The sequence below is a fragment of the Rhinolophus sinicus genome, linkage group LG11, assembly GCF_036562045.2.
Source record: "Rhinolophus sinicus isolate RSC01 linkage group LG11, ASM3656204v1, whole genome shotgun sequence".
NCBI classification, from domain to species: domain Eukaryota; kingdom Metazoa; phylum Chordata; class Mammalia; order Chiroptera; family Rhinolophidae; genus Rhinolophus; species Rhinolophus sinicus.
In genome coordinates this window covers 14,982,480-15,002,467 of record NC_133760.1, presented here as the reverse complement: position 1 = coordinate 15,002,467, position 19,988 = coordinate 14,982,480, and the positions used below count along the sequence as shown (strand labels likewise).

Genomic DNA, 19,988 nt, shown 5'->3' with positions numbered 1-19,988 from the left:
GCCCCCTTCTTGGAGAACCTCCTGTTACCCACAGGTCCTGCTAACTGGGCTGTGGGGACATCCAACTCAACCAAGCTCAATCAATCAGCTTTCCTCTTATGGGAATCTAGAATAAAAATGTCTGACTGGGGCCAGCTTGTGCTGGACACTTGGGTAAAAGTGTTGAGAAGAACTGTTTCTTATACAATAATCCCTGATGCAGACACAGGGAAACCAAGCAAGAGGAGGTTATACCAGAACATGCTGAGGTTGTGGGGAGAGGGGAAGGTGAGTTCCTGAGGTCTTCTCAATCAGCCATTCTTAGAGAGAGAGGATGGAATGAAAGAGGATATGGGTACCACATGGGAGACAGATGAGGCCTTACCCAGTGAGACCAGGAGTCCACAAATCTCCAGCATCACCTCCTGGTGTAAAGTCTTCTGGTCTAGGTCCAGATGTCTCCATTCTTCCCTAGTGAAGGTCACAGCCACATCTTCAAATGATACCAATGCCTAGAAAGTCAAACAGAGGTGGTGGGGTAGCCGTATGCCTACTGAGATTACAGCCTACTGCTTGGTTAGTGGCAAATATCCAGGGAGTCCCAAAGCCTCAATCACTGAATATCTATTGAGAATCTAGCTCTGTGCTGGGCTCAGGAGACAGGTAAATGGTGCCTTTGACAGAATACAAAGGTGTGGGACAGAAAAGCCTCCTATATGGGAAGCCATTGGACAGTGACACAAAACAATAATAATCTCATGCGGACTGTGAGCAGCAGACACGAAGTGCTCTGGGTCGTTATGAGAGTGGGATCAAAGTAATAATTCCAATAATGATAACAGGAGCAACACTGGTCGACACTGCCTGTACCTGAGAGCTTTAGATGCTGTGTTAAAGCAACTAAAGTTTCTAGGTCTGGAGCTAGACTCCCAGGGTTTAAATCCAGCTTTTTGAACCAACACATGCTAATTTCTTTGAGCCTCAATTTCCACATCAACACAATAGTTCCCACTTCACCAAGTGGTTGTGGGAATTAGACAGAAAACGTTCATAAAGCAAACACTGCAGTGCCCAGCACGTCAGTGCTAGATGTGTTTGAGAATTTGATTAATCGTCCTGCAACCCATGAGGTAAATACCATCACTGTCTCCACTTCACAATCAGCAAACGGAAGCTCAAACTCAAGTCGCTTAGATTTACATGTGTAATGGCAAGGGGCAAAATTTGAACCCAGGTCCCTCTGGTGTTTCAGATTTAATCTAAGTGTGTTCCAGAGGTGGAGTCTTTCATTCATCAACCACTTAATGAGCACCTGGTACAGGCCCAGCACTGTTCTAGGCCTGGGATAGAGTAGAAAGCGGAGCTCATTGGGGAAAGATGGACAAGAAACTAAATAAATGCGCAAGATAAAATCATATGATGCTAAAGGCCGAAAACAACAAAAGAGAATGAAATGAATACAAAGATTTGGGGGATACTTTAGATGGGACAACCGGGGACCTCTCTGAGGGGATTCTGGAAAGGGGCTGGAATGAAGTTAGGGAACAAGCCAGCAGAGGAAAAATGAATAAGCCCCGAAGGTGATCACACCTATATGATGAGAGCAAACAGGTGGCTCGAGGAGAGTAACTTAGGGCCTGTTGCGTGTTTACGTGTCAAGAGACTCATTCACATGCGCTGTAACTAATGAATATTGTAATGGATTCACTTTTGAAACACAAGTAAATGTGTTAAACAGGAAAATGGATTCGCTGCAAGTGGCAAGCCAACTTCACTTGTATTACACAGATGGCATCTGCAAAGATAAATCCAGTGTCGGTCCTGTCTTCCAGCCTGTCCTGGACCGTCCACTTCTGTTGGAGGAGCAGCACTTCCAAAAACGCTGCTCCCACTTCACCTCTCCTCTCCAGGCTCTCATCCCCCGTTTTCAGATGGATCAAGGCCTGAGGCAGGGAGGCCTGAGGGTCAGACTCTCCGTGGAGTGAGCCTAAGACGACAGCAGGACCAGGGGACTCACGCTCCAGAAACCACATCCATAGTGACGCTCTCTGGGCCGTGCTGAGCACTGAAGGACGCAGGTCCCACGTATAGCCTATCCAATTCCTCAACTGAGAGAGAAAAAGATTCCAGTTTGAGACCCGAGGGAATGGAGGCCAAGAGCGGAGGAGCGACAAGCTGAAGGTTACAACCAGAAATGGCGGCCTCTTCTTACACCCCCTGGCCTGGATTCAGAACCCTGGGTCGGAAGTGATCAGACCTGCCACTCCTACACCCCATTCATTCCCCAGGACCTTTAGATCCAAGAGCATTAAGATGGAAAGGCGAAGACTCCAGGGATCCCCTACGTCACAAAGGGTGGAACCGTACATGCGGCGACCCCGGCGCGGAACCTTCCACTCACCGGCGCCGCCATGGGGAGCGAGACCGCGAGAGGCGGCGACAAAAGCCGGTCCAGGCTGCTCGGCCGACCCCTCACGCCAGCCCTGGGCAGGGTGACCTGGCACCTCAGTGTCCGCCGTGTGGAACGCGCACGAGGCCTAGGGCGCCGCGTCCCGGAGCTGCGGAGACGAACGGCTGGTGCCGAAGCTCCGGAGAGCGCTGGGCGGTCACCCCTGCTACAAGGCTCAGACAGAAGCGTGGAGGTGGGTACTATTCTCCTCACGGTCCTTTGCTGGGTCTCCAAGACCGCTCTGGGTGGGTGCCTCTGCCTAGCGCTCCAGCCACCAGGGTAGGTTAGGACACCGGCCACAACCGAATGACGTCCTAACAAGACGCCGGAAGTCCCGCCCACGCCACCTCAGGAAACGCCCCTTTGTTTCCGTCATTGTCCTAGTGTCTGCCTGCGACGTGCTAGGCACTGCCTTTGGGTAATGTAGTTTCCAACAATCCTGATGAACCCGAGAGCCCACGTTCTGTTTTCTGGGAAACCGTGCCCTAAGGATACAAAGAGAGGGCGTAGCATCGCTTCCTCTTAAGGGAGACCCATACAGATATCCGGAGCACTTCGGGCAAATTCCTGACCGTAAAGACCTCTAACATGTGATCCATGAATTTTACGTTTTGACAAATATCACCAATGACTCTGCTAAGAAATATATCAGAAGATCCATGCCTGGAACTTTCCTATGTACCCCTGCGAGAGCACTTCACCTCTCTGAGCTAGGATTTACAATGAAAAATGAAGATAAATCTTTAATATAGTCAATGTTCCCAGAATCAGTAGTTTTCAACCCACAGACCACATCAGCGTTACCTGGGAATTTGTTACAAATACAAGTTCCACTTTTCACAAATAGGTTACCATCAAAATACAACAACAATGAGATCAAAATAATGCTTTAAGTTCCAGTAAGCTTATGTGGCCTGCCCCGCGCTATGAGTCAGGGGCTGCTTCTTCTGTTGAAAAGGAACATTAGCCGAAGTTGGGAGAGGTGTCGATAATTTATCTCTAAAGCAAAACTATCCTGACAACAATCAGAAGGCAGGAAAGAGAAAGGAAAACTGAACGGCTTTCTCAAGATGTCCATCAATGTCAGCTGATGATATGTCTGTACACCCTCTAGAATCATCTGTACCATCAAAGAATTGTGGCCCAGGCCTTAGGAAGCAAGGGATGGTCATGTAGGTATCAGGGAAAAAACAAGCCTTCTAACCGAGATGGTGTAATTTCGGTGTGCTGGGTGGCCTGCCTGACTCATGAACTTTTTAGAGAATGGCCCCTCACCTCCAGCCCCTGCTCACTGGGTTATGGGGACACCTAACCCAACAAAGCTTGACCACTCAGTTTCCCTCTGGTGAGAATCTGGAATAAGGACCTCAGACAGAGGCCAGCCTATGCTAGATATTGGAGTGAGAGTGTAGGCTTGGTTTAATTCTTGGCTTAGTTTTTGATTTCACTTACTGTGTGTTTTGGCCCCTCATGGTACCCGCTTGGACACAGGGAGAACAGGAAAGAAGAGGCAAGACAGGAACACCGCAGGAGTTATGGCTAGGAGGAAGGGTGGGCTCCAAAGGCCTCGTCCACCAGTCAGTTCTGGAGTGAGAGGGTGAAATGAAGAAAAAGGCTGAGGGTTCACCACATGGGAGGGAAGTGAGGCTTACCCAGTGAAACCAGGAACCTACAGGTCTCCAGCATTACATCCTGATACAGAGTCCTCAGAGGAGCCAAGTCCAGTTGCCCCCACTCCTCCCAAGTGAAGGTCATGGCCAAATACTTAAAAGTCATCAACACCTGTAAAGTCAAATGGAGACAGCCACATTGGCCTTGGGACTGTTGAAGGAGATTAGAACCTGTTGCTTGGTCACTGCTAAAGATGCAGAGAAATCCAAGGCCCAAATCATATCTAGTGAGCTGAGCTCAGGGCTATGCTCAATGTGGAGGCAGGTGTGGCCTTTGGATGTAATGCAAGTGTGCCAGAGAGAAAAGCCATCAATGGAAGAGCCATTGGAGAATGACACAAGATTAGGACAACACCGTGGGACTATACGGTGCTGACAGTAAGTGCTCTGGTGTGTCAAAGAGAATGGAAAAATATGATTAAAAATTCCAACAATAAGAGCAACAGCAGCTGAGCCTCACTGTCTGTCAGCACCATGTTGAGGACTTCACATGCTCTGTTAAAGTGTCTAAAGTCAGCTCTGGACCCAGATTCCCAAGTTTCAGTCCAGGCTCTAGAAACCAAGCTTTGCCAGGTGCATGACCAAGGGGAAATCACTACATTTCTTTGAACCTCAATTTCCCCATAGATACAATAATACTTCCCACTTCACCAGGCTGTTGTGATCATTGAAAAGAAAACATTTCAAAATCAACACTGGAGTGGCTGGCTTATAGAAGGACTGTGTGTGTGTGTGTGTGTGTGTGTGTGTGTGTAAGAGTTTGGAAATTTCTATTTTTGTTGTTGTTATTACTAGACTTTTTTAGAACAATTTCAGATTTCTAGGAAGTCAGCTGATAATAGAGTTCCATAGTAAACCCCCCACCCAAATTCCCCTATCATTAGCATTCTACATTAGTATGGTACATTGTTATTAACTAAAGCCCACAGTTTATTCAGATTACCTTAGTATTTATCTAATGTCATTTTTCTGTTCTAGGATCCTATCCAGGATACCACACTGCATTAGTTATGTCTCCTGAGGCTCCTCCTGGCTGTGTCAGACTTTGCTTGTTTATGATGATCATGACAATTTTGAGGAGTATTAGTCAGGTATATTGTAGGATGCCCCTCTGCTGGAATTTAACTGTTTTTCTCATGAGTATGGGCTTTTATCATGGGGTTATAGGTTTGGGGGTGGAAGGTCACAGAAGTAGAATGTCATTTTTAATCACATCATATCAAGTGTACATACTATCAGTATGATTTATGACTGACTGTTTAAGTTGACTTTGATTACTTGGCTGAAGTAGTGTTTGCCAGGATTCTTCACTACAAACTTACTTTTCCCCCACTGTACTCTTTGAAAGTAAGTCACTATGACCTCTCCCCTAGGGTGGAGTATCTACTAATTTATTTGGAATTCTTCAGCATTGGAGATTTGTCTCTTCTTCCCCCTTTCCTAACTTATTCAATAATCTATTTATGTAAGTATGTACTCATATATTTTAATACTGTGGGTTATAATGCCATTTATATATTTGTGTTTTTCAAATTATTTCCCCTGTGGCCATTGGGAGTTCTTTCAGTTGGTTCCTGTGTCTTTGACATGCCCCTATTATTGTTTTTTGAGCACTTCCTTACTTTCCGGCATTACAAGATGCTCCATGCATCATCTTGTATATGCATGCATATTTCTTGCCCCAGTCCTAGACTCAGCCATTTCTCCAAGGAGCCTGGATACATTTTATTAGAGAATTGTATTAGAATCAAGATCTGGACACTGGGTGGGCTGATTGCTACTGGGGTGTCATGGTTTTTAGGCCCTTTCAGCTGACAAAACATATGTATATGTACTAACCTGTGTAAATACCATCTGTATCTATATTAAATTAAACATAAGTTCTTACTGATGTCTCCAACTCTAATCCACTACCACATGGATCGTTCTAGCCTCTTTTCCTTGCTTATCTGTAAATTCTCATTCGAACAGTGAGACACCTGGCTCCTACCATCCACCATCCATTTACCTGATACAGGCATACCTCAGACATATTGCAAGCTGAGTTCCAGACCGCTGCAATAAAGCAAGTATCACAATAAAGTGAGATGTAACCTTTTTGCTGGTGGAAGGTCTTGCCTTCAATTTCTAAAAAATGCAACATCTGTGAAGCCCAATAAAGCAAAATGCAATAAAACTAGATGTGCCTGTATACATGGAAAGCAGTATTAGAATTGTTAACCTATACCCACATGGGGACAACTTGCTCAACTAGAGTAAAGTATGTACTTGCAGTTCATTTTGTCTTTAGACTCCATTCATTTCCAACTTACTTACTTAGGTCAGCAGCTTTTCCCACACTCCCTCTGTTTCATAGTGAGGTTGTTTCATACATTCACAATACAGATTCTCTTGTCATAGTCGGCATTCTTTTCTGGGATCCCTTGCCCTCCTAAATTATTTGAATTTGCATACATTAAAGCTTACTCTTTGTGTTGTACAGTTCTATGGGTTTTGACAAATGCATAACGGTATCACAGAGATTCTTTTCCAGCCACAAAAAATCCCCTGTGCTTTACATATGCATCCTCCAACCTTCCTCCACCCCTCTGGCGACCACTGATATAACTGTATCTATAGTTTTTGTCTTTTACATATAATTAGAATCATACATTGTCTTTTCAGACTGGCTTCTTTCACTTAGCAACTTGCATGTAAAAATGTTCCATGTCTTTTGTGCCTTGATAGCTCATTTCTTTTTATCACTGATTTCCACTCTATGTATGTACCACAGTTTTGTTTTGGTTTGTTTTTTTTGGCCCACTCACATATAGCTATTGATATCTTTTTTGCTTTCAGTTTGGGGCAATTACAAATAAAGTTGCAATGCACATTCATGTGCAAGAGTTTGTGTGAAGTTAAATTTTCAAATCAATAGTTTAAATACATAGGAGCACAATTGCTGGATCACATGGTAAGAATATTTTCTTATACATTCAGCTACCCTATGTTTTTGATCGAATCATTTAATCCATTCACATTGAAAGTAATTGTTGATAGATATATAACTATTGCCATTTTGTTATTCATATTTTTTTTAGGGGAACAGGACTTTATTGGGGAACAGTTGTACTTCCAGGATTTTTTTCCAAGTCAAGTTGTTGTCCTTTCAATCTTAGTTATGGAGGGCGCAGCTCAGCTCCAGGTCCAGTTGCTGTTGCTAATTGCAGGGGGCGCAGCCCACCATCCCTTGTGGGAGTCCAACGGGCAACCTTGTGGTTGAGAGCCCACTGGCCCATGTAGGAATCGAATCGGCAGCCTTCGGAGTTAGGAGCATGGAGCTCCAACCGCCTGAGTCACAAGGCCAGCCCTATTATTCATATTTTTAATCTTTTTTTTTTCATCTTAAAGAAGTCCCTCTGCAGAAGAGTGGGCGAGCATGAAGTCCAATCATGCCATCCAAGCTGCCATTGACCTCACGGCAAGGGCCGCAGGGGGCACAGCATGTGTTCTGACTGGGCAGCCGTTCGACAGGATGAAAGTGAAGATGCAGACATTCCCCGACCTGTACAGGGGCCTCACCGACTGCTGCCTGAAGACGTACTCCCAGGTGGGCTTCCGGGGATTTTATAAGGGGACCAGCCCAGTGCTCATCGCCAACATCACCGAGAACCCTGTCCTCTTCATGTGCTACGGCTTCTGCCAACAGGTGGTACAGAAAGTGGTGGGATTGGACCAGCATGCAAAGCTGAGTGATCTGCAGAATGCAGCTGCTGGTTCCTTTGCCTCTGAGTTTGCTGCACTGGTGCTCTGCCCCACTGAGCTTGTGAAGTGCCGGCTACAGACCATGTACGAAATGGAGATGTCAGGAAAGAAAGCCCAAAGCCTGAAGTAAGCACCCTGGGCGCTAACAGTAGGTCTCTCTTGCCTTAGTGTATTGAGTATTTTGTAATTTTATATTGTACTAAAATTAAGTGGCAGAGAAAAAAAAAAGTCCCTCTAACATTCCTTGTAATACTGGTTTGGTGGTAATGAACTTCTTTAGCTTTTTCTTATCTGGGAAGCTCTTTATCTGTCCTTAGATTTTAAATGATAGCCTTGCTGGGTAGAGTAGCCTTGGTTGTAGATTCTTGCTTTTCATCAGTTGGAATATTTCCTACCAATCCCTCTGGCTTGCGAAGTTTCTGTTGAGAAATCAGCTGACAATTTTATGGAAGCTCCATATACCACTGTCATGAGTACAATATATTAACTCAAGAGTAAACCTCTTTTGGATTTTGCCACTTTTTCTTGGTGTGTAGTTTAATGAAATTTTATCACATGTATAGATTCTTGTACTGTTACTTTCTTTAAAGCATCTAGTATTCTCCAGAACATGGTCATGCAATTGATAAGTGGAGCTGATGTCATTTAGCAGAGAAAGCACTTGGCACAATGGAAAGAATGTTGGACTAGCGATCAGGAAACTTGGGCTGCAGCCCTGGCTCTGTCCCTGACTTGCTGTGTGATGCTGCATGAGTCTCTTCTCTCTGGGGTTGGCACTGAAAACATTTCCACCACCATCCAGATCGTTCAGGGGACAGTGTACAGAAATGAATCTGGCCTGAATTCTGGTTTGTGTGTCGGGAAGTTGGTCAATTGTTTCTGATGGGGATGACTTAATAGTGCTGGTCTGTGTCTCCAAATTCTTTCAGAGGCACCACCACCAATGCTATCAGTGGGCGCTTAAGGTGGCACTAGTGTCTGCTGGACCTGGGTCATATGCTGGCTCTGCCATTTGGGAGTGCTATATTTGGACAGGTTAATTAGTCATTCGGAGCCTGTTTTCTTTCTGTGGCTGGGGACGGTACGGTATCTACCTCAGAGTAGACTAGGAAACATTTTAAAGCTTATAATTTTGTTGTAGACACAAGATTCTACACTTTCAGGATATGGAGCCTCCATCAAGGGACTGTTTAGGTAAGCCACTGAGTGCTTATAAGCATTAAGAACCATTAGCCCATGAAGAATTTTAACACATCAAACTAAAACCCTTAAAAAAATCCCTGGGGCCGGCCCGGTGGCTCAGGCGGTTAGAGCTCCGTGCTCCTAACTCCAAAGGCTGCCGGTTCAATTCCCACATGGGCCAGTGGGCTCTCAACCATAAGGTTGCCAGTTCAATTCCTCGAGTCCCGCAAGGCAGCGCCCCCTGCAACTAAAATTGAACACGGCACCTTGAGCTGAGTTGCCGCTGAGCTCCCGGATGGCTCAGTTGGTTGGAGCGCGTCCTCTCAACCACAAGGTTGCCGGTTCGACTCCCGCAAGGGATGGTGGGCTGTGCCCCCTGCAACTAGCAATGGCAACTGGACCTGGAGCTGAGCTGCGCCCTCCACAACTAAGACTGAAAGAGCAACAACTTGAAGCTGAACAGCACCCTCCACAGCTAAGATTGAAAGGACAACTTGACTTGGAGAAAAGTCCTGAAAGTGCACATTGTTCCCCAATAAAGTCTTGTTCCCATTCCCCAATAATAATAAAAAAAAATTCCTGGTTCTCAATCAATTATGCAATAAACTTGCCCTGAAAACAAAACAAAAGCAAAAACAGTTTTAACATGAGATATAGTGGTTCTACTGGGTTTATAAAAGGCAAGAAATTTATTTCTGCATGATTATCATTCATAACATCCACATTACCTAAATATATTGGATTAAAATGTTATTTATACAATTAGTTACAAGTTTTATATTTATAGACATTAAGTCCACATGAGTCTTCCCAATTCAGGGTATTCTCAGGACATTTTTTCCCCGCTTGAAATATCCTTCATCCACTATGCTTAGGAAATACAAGTAAATATTTTGGGTGTCAGCTTAAAGTGAAATTCGCAGCTGGTTTCTCCTTCCAAACTCACAAATCCTGAAAAATCTCAGTATTACATTATCATGAAATTCCCTGAATGTCTCTAGTCATAACATTGTACATTAAAATATCATCTTTGAATAGTTACACAATGTTTGTTTTTGCATCTACTATACGTGCTATTAGGTCAGGGTTATTATCTTTTTCTTTCAGTGTTGAATCTCAAATTCCTGGCAGAAAAACTGGCATGGTGTATGAGGCTTATAAATATAAAAAAAAGAGGTTATTCAATAAATTATTGAATGTGCTGATGGGAATGTATAGATAAGATGCTGTACTTGGAGAAAATGCTCTCCTTGCTCAGCAGGCAGAGTAGAACCGAGAGCTGTGAATGTCATTGCTAGTGAGCACAATGGGGCCGAATGTCACAATCTGAAGACACAAGTGCAGGGGTCTTTCAGCCTGTAGTTTGGGTTCACAATCAGGGCTATGCAAAAAGACAAAATAGAAGAGAGTAAAATGAGACAAAGAAACTCATCAGGATCAGGACGGCTCATGTGGCTCTCGCTTATGGGAAGGTCTGGGCCTGTGTAGGACAAAAGCCATGGAGCCATCAGTCCAGACCCGCAGGCCCGAATACAACATAAATAGTAGAGACAATGACTATATTTCCTCACCCTCTCCATCTGTCTGGAATATCCCAAAGAACAATACGCATACATTTTTATTTTATACTGATGTTTCTGCTCTTTAATGTGCCAGAATGTAAAAATGTGGGCGTTTACCAAGAGATTTAGGGTCTAGCAGAGGAAATAGCAGAACTCAGTGCACTTTGGGGAGCTAATTCTCAGTTCTCAAGGCCTGTTTATATGATTTTCAAAAAAAGAATATTGTCTTAAACTAATTGATAGGGTTACATCAATCTTCTTTCCATTGTTCCTTGGATTTCCTTAAATGATAACATCCATTTATCAATGGTTCTACACCAAGTGCCCCTTCTTGAACAGTACATTTTGCATCCAATGTAATGACAGATAAAATTCCCAGTGTTAATGCAAAACCACCAACAAAGTTTCCAATACCAAATTTTGATCCTTTCTTTCGAATTTGTGGGTTGTGTTCATTGTGGATGTTGACATCTGGGCTGTGTTTTGTGAAAACACACTTGTTATTTTGGGTGTAGACTTTTAAGGTGATGGAAGTCATATTTGTTGAGACCTCTGGTGTTGTCATTTTAGATGTTGCTATGGGTTTCAAGGTGGTGACTGACACATTTTTTGAGACTGAGGAAACTGGAGTTGTTGATGGTTTTGCTGTGGGTTTCGAGGTGGTGACTGTCACTGAGGAAACTGGAGTTATAGATGGTTTCACAGTGCTTTTAGAAGATTCACTTGTATGGCTGAAAGGCACCATGTGGAGTATTCCCTGTGGGTTTAGTAGTTAGTAGTGGGGATTTTGAGACGTGTGGAAGGATTTCTGCTTGAAGATCCCACCGAGTTTTCACTGTCAACCATGGCCTTCAACAGCACTAGCACCAGTAGTGCCCCCACCATGAACACGGCCAAACCACCTCGCATGCCAAATCCCATTATTCTGAGAGCAGGGCACAGAGGCCTCATGGGTCCCCAACCAAGGTGGCAGTGGTACAAGCAAGGCAGCCCTTTTTCACATCCGAGTCTGCTCTGTGTCCCCTTCCACCACGCATGCCTCCCCTCCTGCCACCTGCCCCCCACTGACCAAATAGGGCACAGGTGCTGAGCCTGGGTCGTGGGATGGGGCCGCCCTATATCTATTAATTAAATGTGGAAGTAGAGACCTTTGCACAAAGCAAACAACAGGCTAAAATGCTTCAGTGGCGAATTCTCCCAAACATTCAGGAAATAAACCATACCAATTATAAACTATTCCAAAAAATTGAAACGTAGGAAATGCTTCCCAACTCATTCGTGATGCTAACATTATACTGATACCAAAACCAGACAAAGGCATTACAAGAAAACCACAGACCAATATCCTTCATTAACATACATGTAGAACCTCAACAAAATTTTAGCAAACTAAACCAATAATACGCAAAAAGTATAACATATCAAGAAAAATTAGTTTATACCAGAAATGCAAGGTTTGATATTTGAAAATTAATATATAGCTCACCAGTAAAAGACAAAAAATGGTAAAACATACTAGTAGTGGGGGCTCTAAGATAGCACCCCCCAAATCCCTACTTCCCAGTATTCTCACCCTTGTCTATCCCTCTCACATTTTACCAGAGTTCATCTGTATGAACCGTGTAATACGGCAAAAGTGAGGGCATATCACCTCCAATTTTAGGTTATAAAAGCCACTGTGGTTTCCTTCTTGGGTGCACTCTCTTGCTCTTGGATCACTTGGTTTCAGAGAATTTTTGTGATGAGCATCTCTGTAGAGAGAGACTCACGTGGCAAGGAATAGAAGCTCCTGTTAACAGTTATGGGAAAGAGCTTGAAATTGAATCGTCCAGCTTCAGGCAAGTTGTCAGAGACTACAGCCCCAGTAGACAGCTTGACCACAATTTCATGGGGGATCTTGAACCATAACTACCTCCCTAAGCTGCTCCCAGATTAATGTAATTTTCAAAAAAATGTAAACAAATGTATAGTGACAAAAAGCAGATTAGTGGTTTCCTGAACATGAGCAGGTAGGGAGAGAGAAATTATAAAGGGCATAAGAAAATCCTTAATTTTATAAGTATAAACATGTATCAAGTTGCATTTTTAAATATATGTAGTTCAGATTTCAATTAGGCTGTTTATTTTTAAGTTAATAGATACTCAAAACTCATCATTCCCTAATTATTTGACTACATTCTACTATTATCTATCCTTCACAGGTTATTTACAGCTATTGTATCTGTATGGTGGAAATAGAATACAGTGATGTGCTACTGCACATCTTTTTGCAGCTTCAAATTTAGAGACATCATTGTGTAACTTGAAATTGGCTGTGTGGTAAACACTACAACTTAGAGCTTGATTTGTTGTTTCATTGGCTATGAAGATTTAAGAAAGTAAAGAGTATGTTAACAATTCAGATTAAACTTAAAAGTGTATTGTGCCTATACTTTTCCACTGGAAACAGCACAAAATTTTGAGGAAGTATTCCTTCAGTATTCAAAAAGTATTATCCCATTAAGGAAACTATTGTTGTAATTGATGAATGACTGAAGTTCCAACAAATTTCTTTGCTGTGTCACTGTATTCTTGTTAATGAAAATAGAAACGTCAACCAACATTTATTTTAACAATAGGTAAAAGATATGAATGGACATTTCACCAAAGATGGGTAACAAATAAACACATAAAAAATGCTCATAATCATGAGAAATGCAAGGTAAAGCCACAATGAGATTCTACTACACGCCTGTTAGAATGGCAAACAACACAATTAAAAAATGGACATTGGACCTGCATAGATATTTCTCCAAAGAGGACATACAGATGCCATAAGATACATGAAAAGATGCTCAATACCACTAACTATCAGGGAAATGCAAATTAAAACCACAATGAGATATCACCTCACACCTATCAGAATGGCTATCATCAATAAATCAACCAATAACAAGTGCTGGTGAGAATTAAACAACATGTTCAAATGGGATTTATCCTAGAATGCAAGGATAGTTGAACACGAAAATCAATGTAATATAATATACCACATGAAAAGAATAAAGGGGAAAAACAAATTATCATCTCAGCTGATGCAGAAAAAGTATTTGACAAAATTCAATTCCATTTCACAACAAAAACACTCAATAAACTAGGAACAGAAAGAAACTACTTCAACATAATAAAAGCCATACAAGAAAAACCCACAACTAACATCATACTCAATGGTTAAAGACTGAAAGCTTTTCAATCAGGAGTAAAGCTTGCCCTCTCACCACTTCTATTCAACATAGTACTTTAAGCTCTACCCAGATGAATTAGGCAAGAAAGAGAAATAAAAGACATCCAAACTAGAAAGGAAAAAGTAAAACTATCTTTGTTCACAGATGATATAATCTCATATGTAGAAAACCCTCAAGAATCCATGAAATTACTGTTAGAATAAATGAATTCAAAGTAGGATACAAAACCAACACAGAAAAATCAGTTGCATTTCTATACACTAACAACAAAGAATCTGAGTAGAAAATTATGAAAACAATTCCTTTTACAGTAGCATCAATAAGAATAAAATACTTAGGAATTAACAACCAAGGAGGTGAATACTTGTACTATAAAAACTATAAAACAGTTCTAAAATAAATGAAATAAAGAAGACATGAATAAATGGAAATACATCCATGTTCATGAGTTGGATGACTGAATACTGTTAAGATGTTGATATGACCAAAGAATCTACAGATTTCATGCAGTCTCTTATCAAAATCCCAATGACTTTTTTTTGAAGAAAAAAAAATATATTCTAAAATTCATATGGTATATCAAGGGACCTCGAATAGCTAAAACAATCTTGAAAAAGATCAATGTTGGATGACTTGCACTTCTCAAATTCAGAACTTACTATAAAGCTACATTAATGAAAACAGTGAGGTACTGACATAAAGACCAATGGGATAGAATAGAGAGCCCAGAAATAAACCCTTGCTATAAAGACAAATTATTTTTGACAAGGGTGCTAAGATTAATCATTGGGAAAACTGGATACCCACATGCAAAAGAATGAAGTTTGTTTTTTTTTGGTGTTAAGTTGTATGCATTTCTTACATATTTGGATATTAATCCCTTATTGGATGTGTCATTTGTGAATATCTTCTCCCATTCGGTAGGTTATCTTTTTGTTTTGTTGAAGTTTCTTTCTCTGTGCAAAACTTTTTTACTTTGATGTAGTTGGACCCTTACCTAAACCATACACAAGAAATTAACTCCAAATAGATCAAAGACCTAGACGTAAGACCTAAAACTATAAAACTCTTAGAAGAAAATGGCAAAATCTTCATAATACTGAACTTGGCAATGATTTCTTGGATATGACACCAAAGGCACAGGCAACAAAAGAAAAAATTGACAAACTGGATCTCATGACAATTAAAAACTATTGTGCATCAACAGACGCTATCAACAGAGCAGAAAGGCAACCTACAGAATGGGAGAAAATATCTGCAAATCACACATCTGATAAGGAATTAATATACAGCATGTATAGAGAACTCCTAAAACTCAACAACAACAACAAAAAACCCAATTTAAAAATGGAGAAAGGATTGTCACCCCAATAAATTTAATTAAAAAAATAAATAAAAATTAAAAAAAGAGAAAAAAAATGGAGAAAGGGCTTGAATAGACATTTCTCTACAGAAGACATACAAATGACCAATAAGTACATGAAAAAATGGTCATTATCATGAATCATTAGGGAAATGCAAATCAAAATCACAATGAGATACCACTTCACACTCATTAGGATAGACAATATCACCCAACCCCTCCCCTCACATAACCCCACCCCCCAAAAAACAGAAAAACAAGTGAAGATGTGAAAAAACTAAAGCCCTTTGATACTGTTGGTGGAAATGTAAAATGGTACAGCCACTGTAGAAAACAGTATGGAGGATCCTCAAAAAATTAAAAATATAATTACCATATGATCCAGTAACTCCACTTCCAAGTATATACCCCCCAAAATAGAAAGCAGAGCCTCAAAGAGATATTTGTACATTCATGTTCATAGCATTACTGACAACAGCCAAAAGGTGGAAGTAAACCAAGTATCCATTGACAGATAAATGAATAAACAAAATATGGCACATACATACAATGACATATTATTTAGCCTTAAAAAGGAAGGCATTCTGACCCACACTTCAACATGGATGAACCTGGAGGACATTATGTTGAGTGAAATAAGCCAGACACAAAAATACAAATACTACATAATATGAGGTACCTAGAGCAGTTAAATTCACAGAGACAGAATATAGGATTGTGGTTTCTAGGGGCTTGGGGAGAGGGGAATTAGGAGTTATCATTTTACAAGATGAAAAGAGATCTGGAGATGAATGGCAGTGATGGTTGCACAATATGAATGTACTTAATACAACTAAACTGTGCACTTAAAGATGGTTAAATTTTAACCATCTTCATGGTTATGTGTTTACCAGAATTTTAATTTAAAAACTAAAGCATAAGCAAATAGTGGGGGATTCATACAATAGAGTACTACTCAGCAGTAAAAAGAATGAACTATTCATACAGCCTGGGTAATTCTGAAGATACTTACTCTATATGAGAGAAAGTAAACCAAAAATAGAGTATAAATACTTTGATTCCAATTGCATAAAATTCTAGGGAAGACAAATCTATAGTGGGGGAAAAAAAAGGTAAATCAATATAAATTCCTTAGGATGTGGCGAATGGTTTCCGGGGGAAGGCAAAGAGGACTAATAAAGGAGCACGAGGTAGCTTTGTGGGTGCTAGATAAGTTCATTATCATGAGGATAGTGTTGGTTCCCTGAGTATATACATATTTAAAAGCTTATCAATTAGTGCACCTCAAATATTATGTACAGTCAATTATTGCCTGACAATTTTATCTCAACAAAGCAGTACAAGAAATTGTTGCACATAAAAATCTGATATCCATTCATTTTAGAAAACTGGATGATTTGGCAACCCTCTACTGACTCTACTATATCTCCTTGCCTTGGCAGCAAAAATGGCTACATCCCTGGAGTACAGGATCTCCCTCCACTCAGTCCCCATTTTTCTGCCAATGCAGCAATGGCCTTGAGATGAACAGTGCAGTGAACCTGCAGTAATCCACAAAACCTTTAGATTATTTGCTCTGCTAGTGACCTTACTCATAGGACAGAGTTCTGGATATTTTGAGATTTTCTCCAATGCCTGAATCCTGCATAGTCAGATTCAAAAGAACACTGTGGATGCATTTTTTTTAATTTCTTTTTTTTTTTAAGGAGGGCACAGCTCACAGTGGCCCATGAGGAGATAGAACTGGCAACCTTAGTGTTATCAGCACCATGCTCTAACCAACTGAGCTAACCGGCTACACTGTGGATGTGTTTTTGGAATAGGTACATTCCTTCTAGTTTGCTGCAGTCTCACCTACTCCCTGTTATCATCCCCCAGTGTTTCTGTACAAATTATGGTCCCACATGGGCCCAGTAAGTCTTACAGTTAGAGACACCTGTATACCAGATGTTAGACTTCAAGGTACATGGCTCCAGAGCAGGTGTCAGGTAAATAGTGTCCATTCAATAGTGTCCATATTAGGCATCCCCTGGAAACAAGGGGCCTAATTCATGCTGCTCTCAGAAGCACTGGAGTTTGTCACAAATGCCCCTTTCTCCAGGTAATCGCTGACCCACAAAAATTCATGCCATTCAGACCCCAACATTAGCCCCCCAAAGCTCTAAAATTTTTCCTAGGAGGCCTTGAGTAGCAATGCAAATGAGGCCAAATCTGGACTGAGCTGTTCTCTGCCATCCTGCTGTTCCCTCTGATGCAATAAATTTGGAGACCCCGTTAATTCAGTAGACCTTAATTCTGTTCTCAACACATTTCACACAGTGATAAGAACACAGAAGATTAAAGGTGGCTTTATCAATAAGACCCTTATTATCACCCAAACCAGAGCACTGTAAAGTGGTAGGTAGTTGCTGGGATGGGTAATGTGGTGGCTGGATAAATTCATCATGAGCATGATATGAGATCAACATTGTCCTTGAAAAAGGGAAACCTCAGCCAGCTGCCAGCAGAACCCAGCTCAGGTCTTCATAGCCAAAGATGCATCGTGTGCACAGCTAAACCAGTCACAACAGAAGCGAATGAAGCACTCTGATGGCCACAGGCTTTTCACAATTCCCTCTTAGAGAAAACAAAGGTTTTCCACCCCTGAGCACAGGGAGTGGTTGACACACAGTCTGGAGACGTGCCAGTGGGTAGAGATGAGATGGCTTCACAAACACTAGCAGTGACAAAACTCTGGTAAACTCCATGGTCAGAAAATGCAACTTAGCTGTAGAAAACTTCCAACATATCTAGCATTCATAGGGAATTTTCCCAGGGTGGCTATTTGGATGAACGAGGTTCAACTTCTGGCCGATGGCTCCCTCATAAAGACTACTCTCAGAGCTTATCTCTAGTGTGTGTTCTTTCATTGAAGGAGGGAGCACATTCTCTGCACTCCTTTCTCTAGTGTGAATTTTCTGATGTCGAATGAGGGTAGGCCTTTGGCTGAAGGCTTTTCCACATTCACTGCACTTATATGGCCTATCTGGTTTGTGAACTTTCTGATGCTGCCTCAGATTAGACCTTTGTCTGAAGGTTTTCCCACATTCGAGGCATTCATAAGGCCGCTCACCGGTGTGAAGTCTCCGATGGTTATTGAGACTAGAGCTTTGGTTAAAGAATTTCCCACATTCAGGGCACTGATAAGGCCGTTCACCAGTGTGAAGTCTCCGATGACTATTGAGGCTGGAGCTTTGGCTAAACGATTTCCCACATTCAGGGCACTGATAAGGTCGTTCACCAGTGTGGACTCTCTGATGTTTCATGAGGTCGGAGCTTCGGCTGAAGGCTTTCCCACATTCACTGCACCCATAAGGCCGTTCACCAGTGTGAACTATCTGATGTTGGATGAGACTGGCAATGTGGCTAAAGAATTTCCCACATTCATTGCATTTATAAGGTCTTTCTCCAGTGTGAACTCTCCAATGTTTAATTAGGCTGGAGTTGCAGTTGAAAGATTTCCCACATTCACTGCACTCATGAGCACTTTTACCAGTATGAACCCTCTTATGATGAATGAGGTTGGAACGCTGGCTAAAAAATTTCCCACATTCACTGCACTTATAAGGCTTTTCTCCAGTGTGAACCCTCTTATGTTGAATGAGGTTGGAGCTTCGGCTAAAGAATTTCCCACATTCATTGCACACGTGAGGGCTTTCACCAGTGTGAACCCTCTGATGTTTAATGAGACTGGCGTGTTGGCTAAAGAATTTCCCACATTCGCAGCACTCATAAGGCTTTCCTCTATTGTGATCTCTCTGGTGTTGAAAGAGGCCAGCAGTGTGGCTAAAGAATATCCCACATTTGCTGCACTCATAAGGCCTTTCTCCAGTGTGGGTTCTCTGGTGCTGAGCAAGTGTGGGTTTGTCACTGAAAGCGTCCCCAGGTTCACTGTAGGTGTTATGGCTTTGCATGGTGTGAAAATTCCCCACACCTTCGGTGCCCTGCTTTGGCTCCTCCACATTATGGACGACCTGATGCTGCAGAAAGCCAGATCTGGCCACAAAGTCCTTCCCACCCTCCCTGAATGTGAAAGGTTTCTCAGATGTGTCACCTCTGCAGCTCTTCCCAAGCGAGGCCCTACCCTCCTCCCTTCTGATAGACTTCTGCTGTATTGTTTGCTGGTGAAGGTCTGCATTGAACTCGAACTGTCTCCCACTTGCCTCATACACGTATGGTTTCTGACTGGGATATGTTGCCTGGTGTTCAGCCAGGTGCAAAGTGTCTTTCAAGTGTAGGTCACACATGTCACAAGAGTAGTCCTTCTGGGTGGATAGAGCTGCCTTTGGATTCCTGTGCTGTGACACTCCTACAGAATCACTATGCTCAGAAGGTGACCCCTCACCCTCTGCTCCACGGCAAACATCTGAAAGTAGAGAAATGCTGGTGAAGTTCATGTTAACTCTGATAGAAGAAAACAGCCCCATCACAAATGTATGTCGAACCCATGAGTCCATGGAACTATTGGCCAGATGAGAGGCCTGAGGACAGGGTGGACAGTCTGCTTTGCAGTACTGTGCCTAGCAAGGTCATAAAACAGGGGAGCCTTACTAGGACCAAGGGCACAAGAATGGGGTACAGTATCAGGCAGACAAGCAGACTTTGTTATAAAGGCTTTTCAGCAAGGCTCTGGCTGCTGGTAACACACGAGCCCTGTGCACAATGGTATGTCTAGGCTCAGGAAAATCTGATTGCAACTGGGTAGCTGGTGTTCAAGGACTATTAAAGGGAATGTGCATATCTCATGACATATTAATTGTAGACCCATGTTGGAGAGTG

General features: G+C 42.1%; 1 protein-coding gene across 1 annotated transcript in view; it reads right to left on the bottom strand.

Moving 5' to 3' along the window:
• LOC109433986 (uncharacterized) overlaps nucleotides 1-19,988 on the bottom strand; it is a 33,602-nt gene that overhangs the window by 9,307 nt on the left and 4,307 nt on the right. The window contains 3 exon segments of the mRNA XM_074316005.1: nucleotides 365-491; nucleotides 2,381-2,775; nucleotides 17,962-19,575. Of these exon segments, the coding sequence (XP_074172106.1) occupies nucleotides 365-491; nucleotides 2,381-2,775; nucleotides 17,962-19,575 (2,136 nt within the window).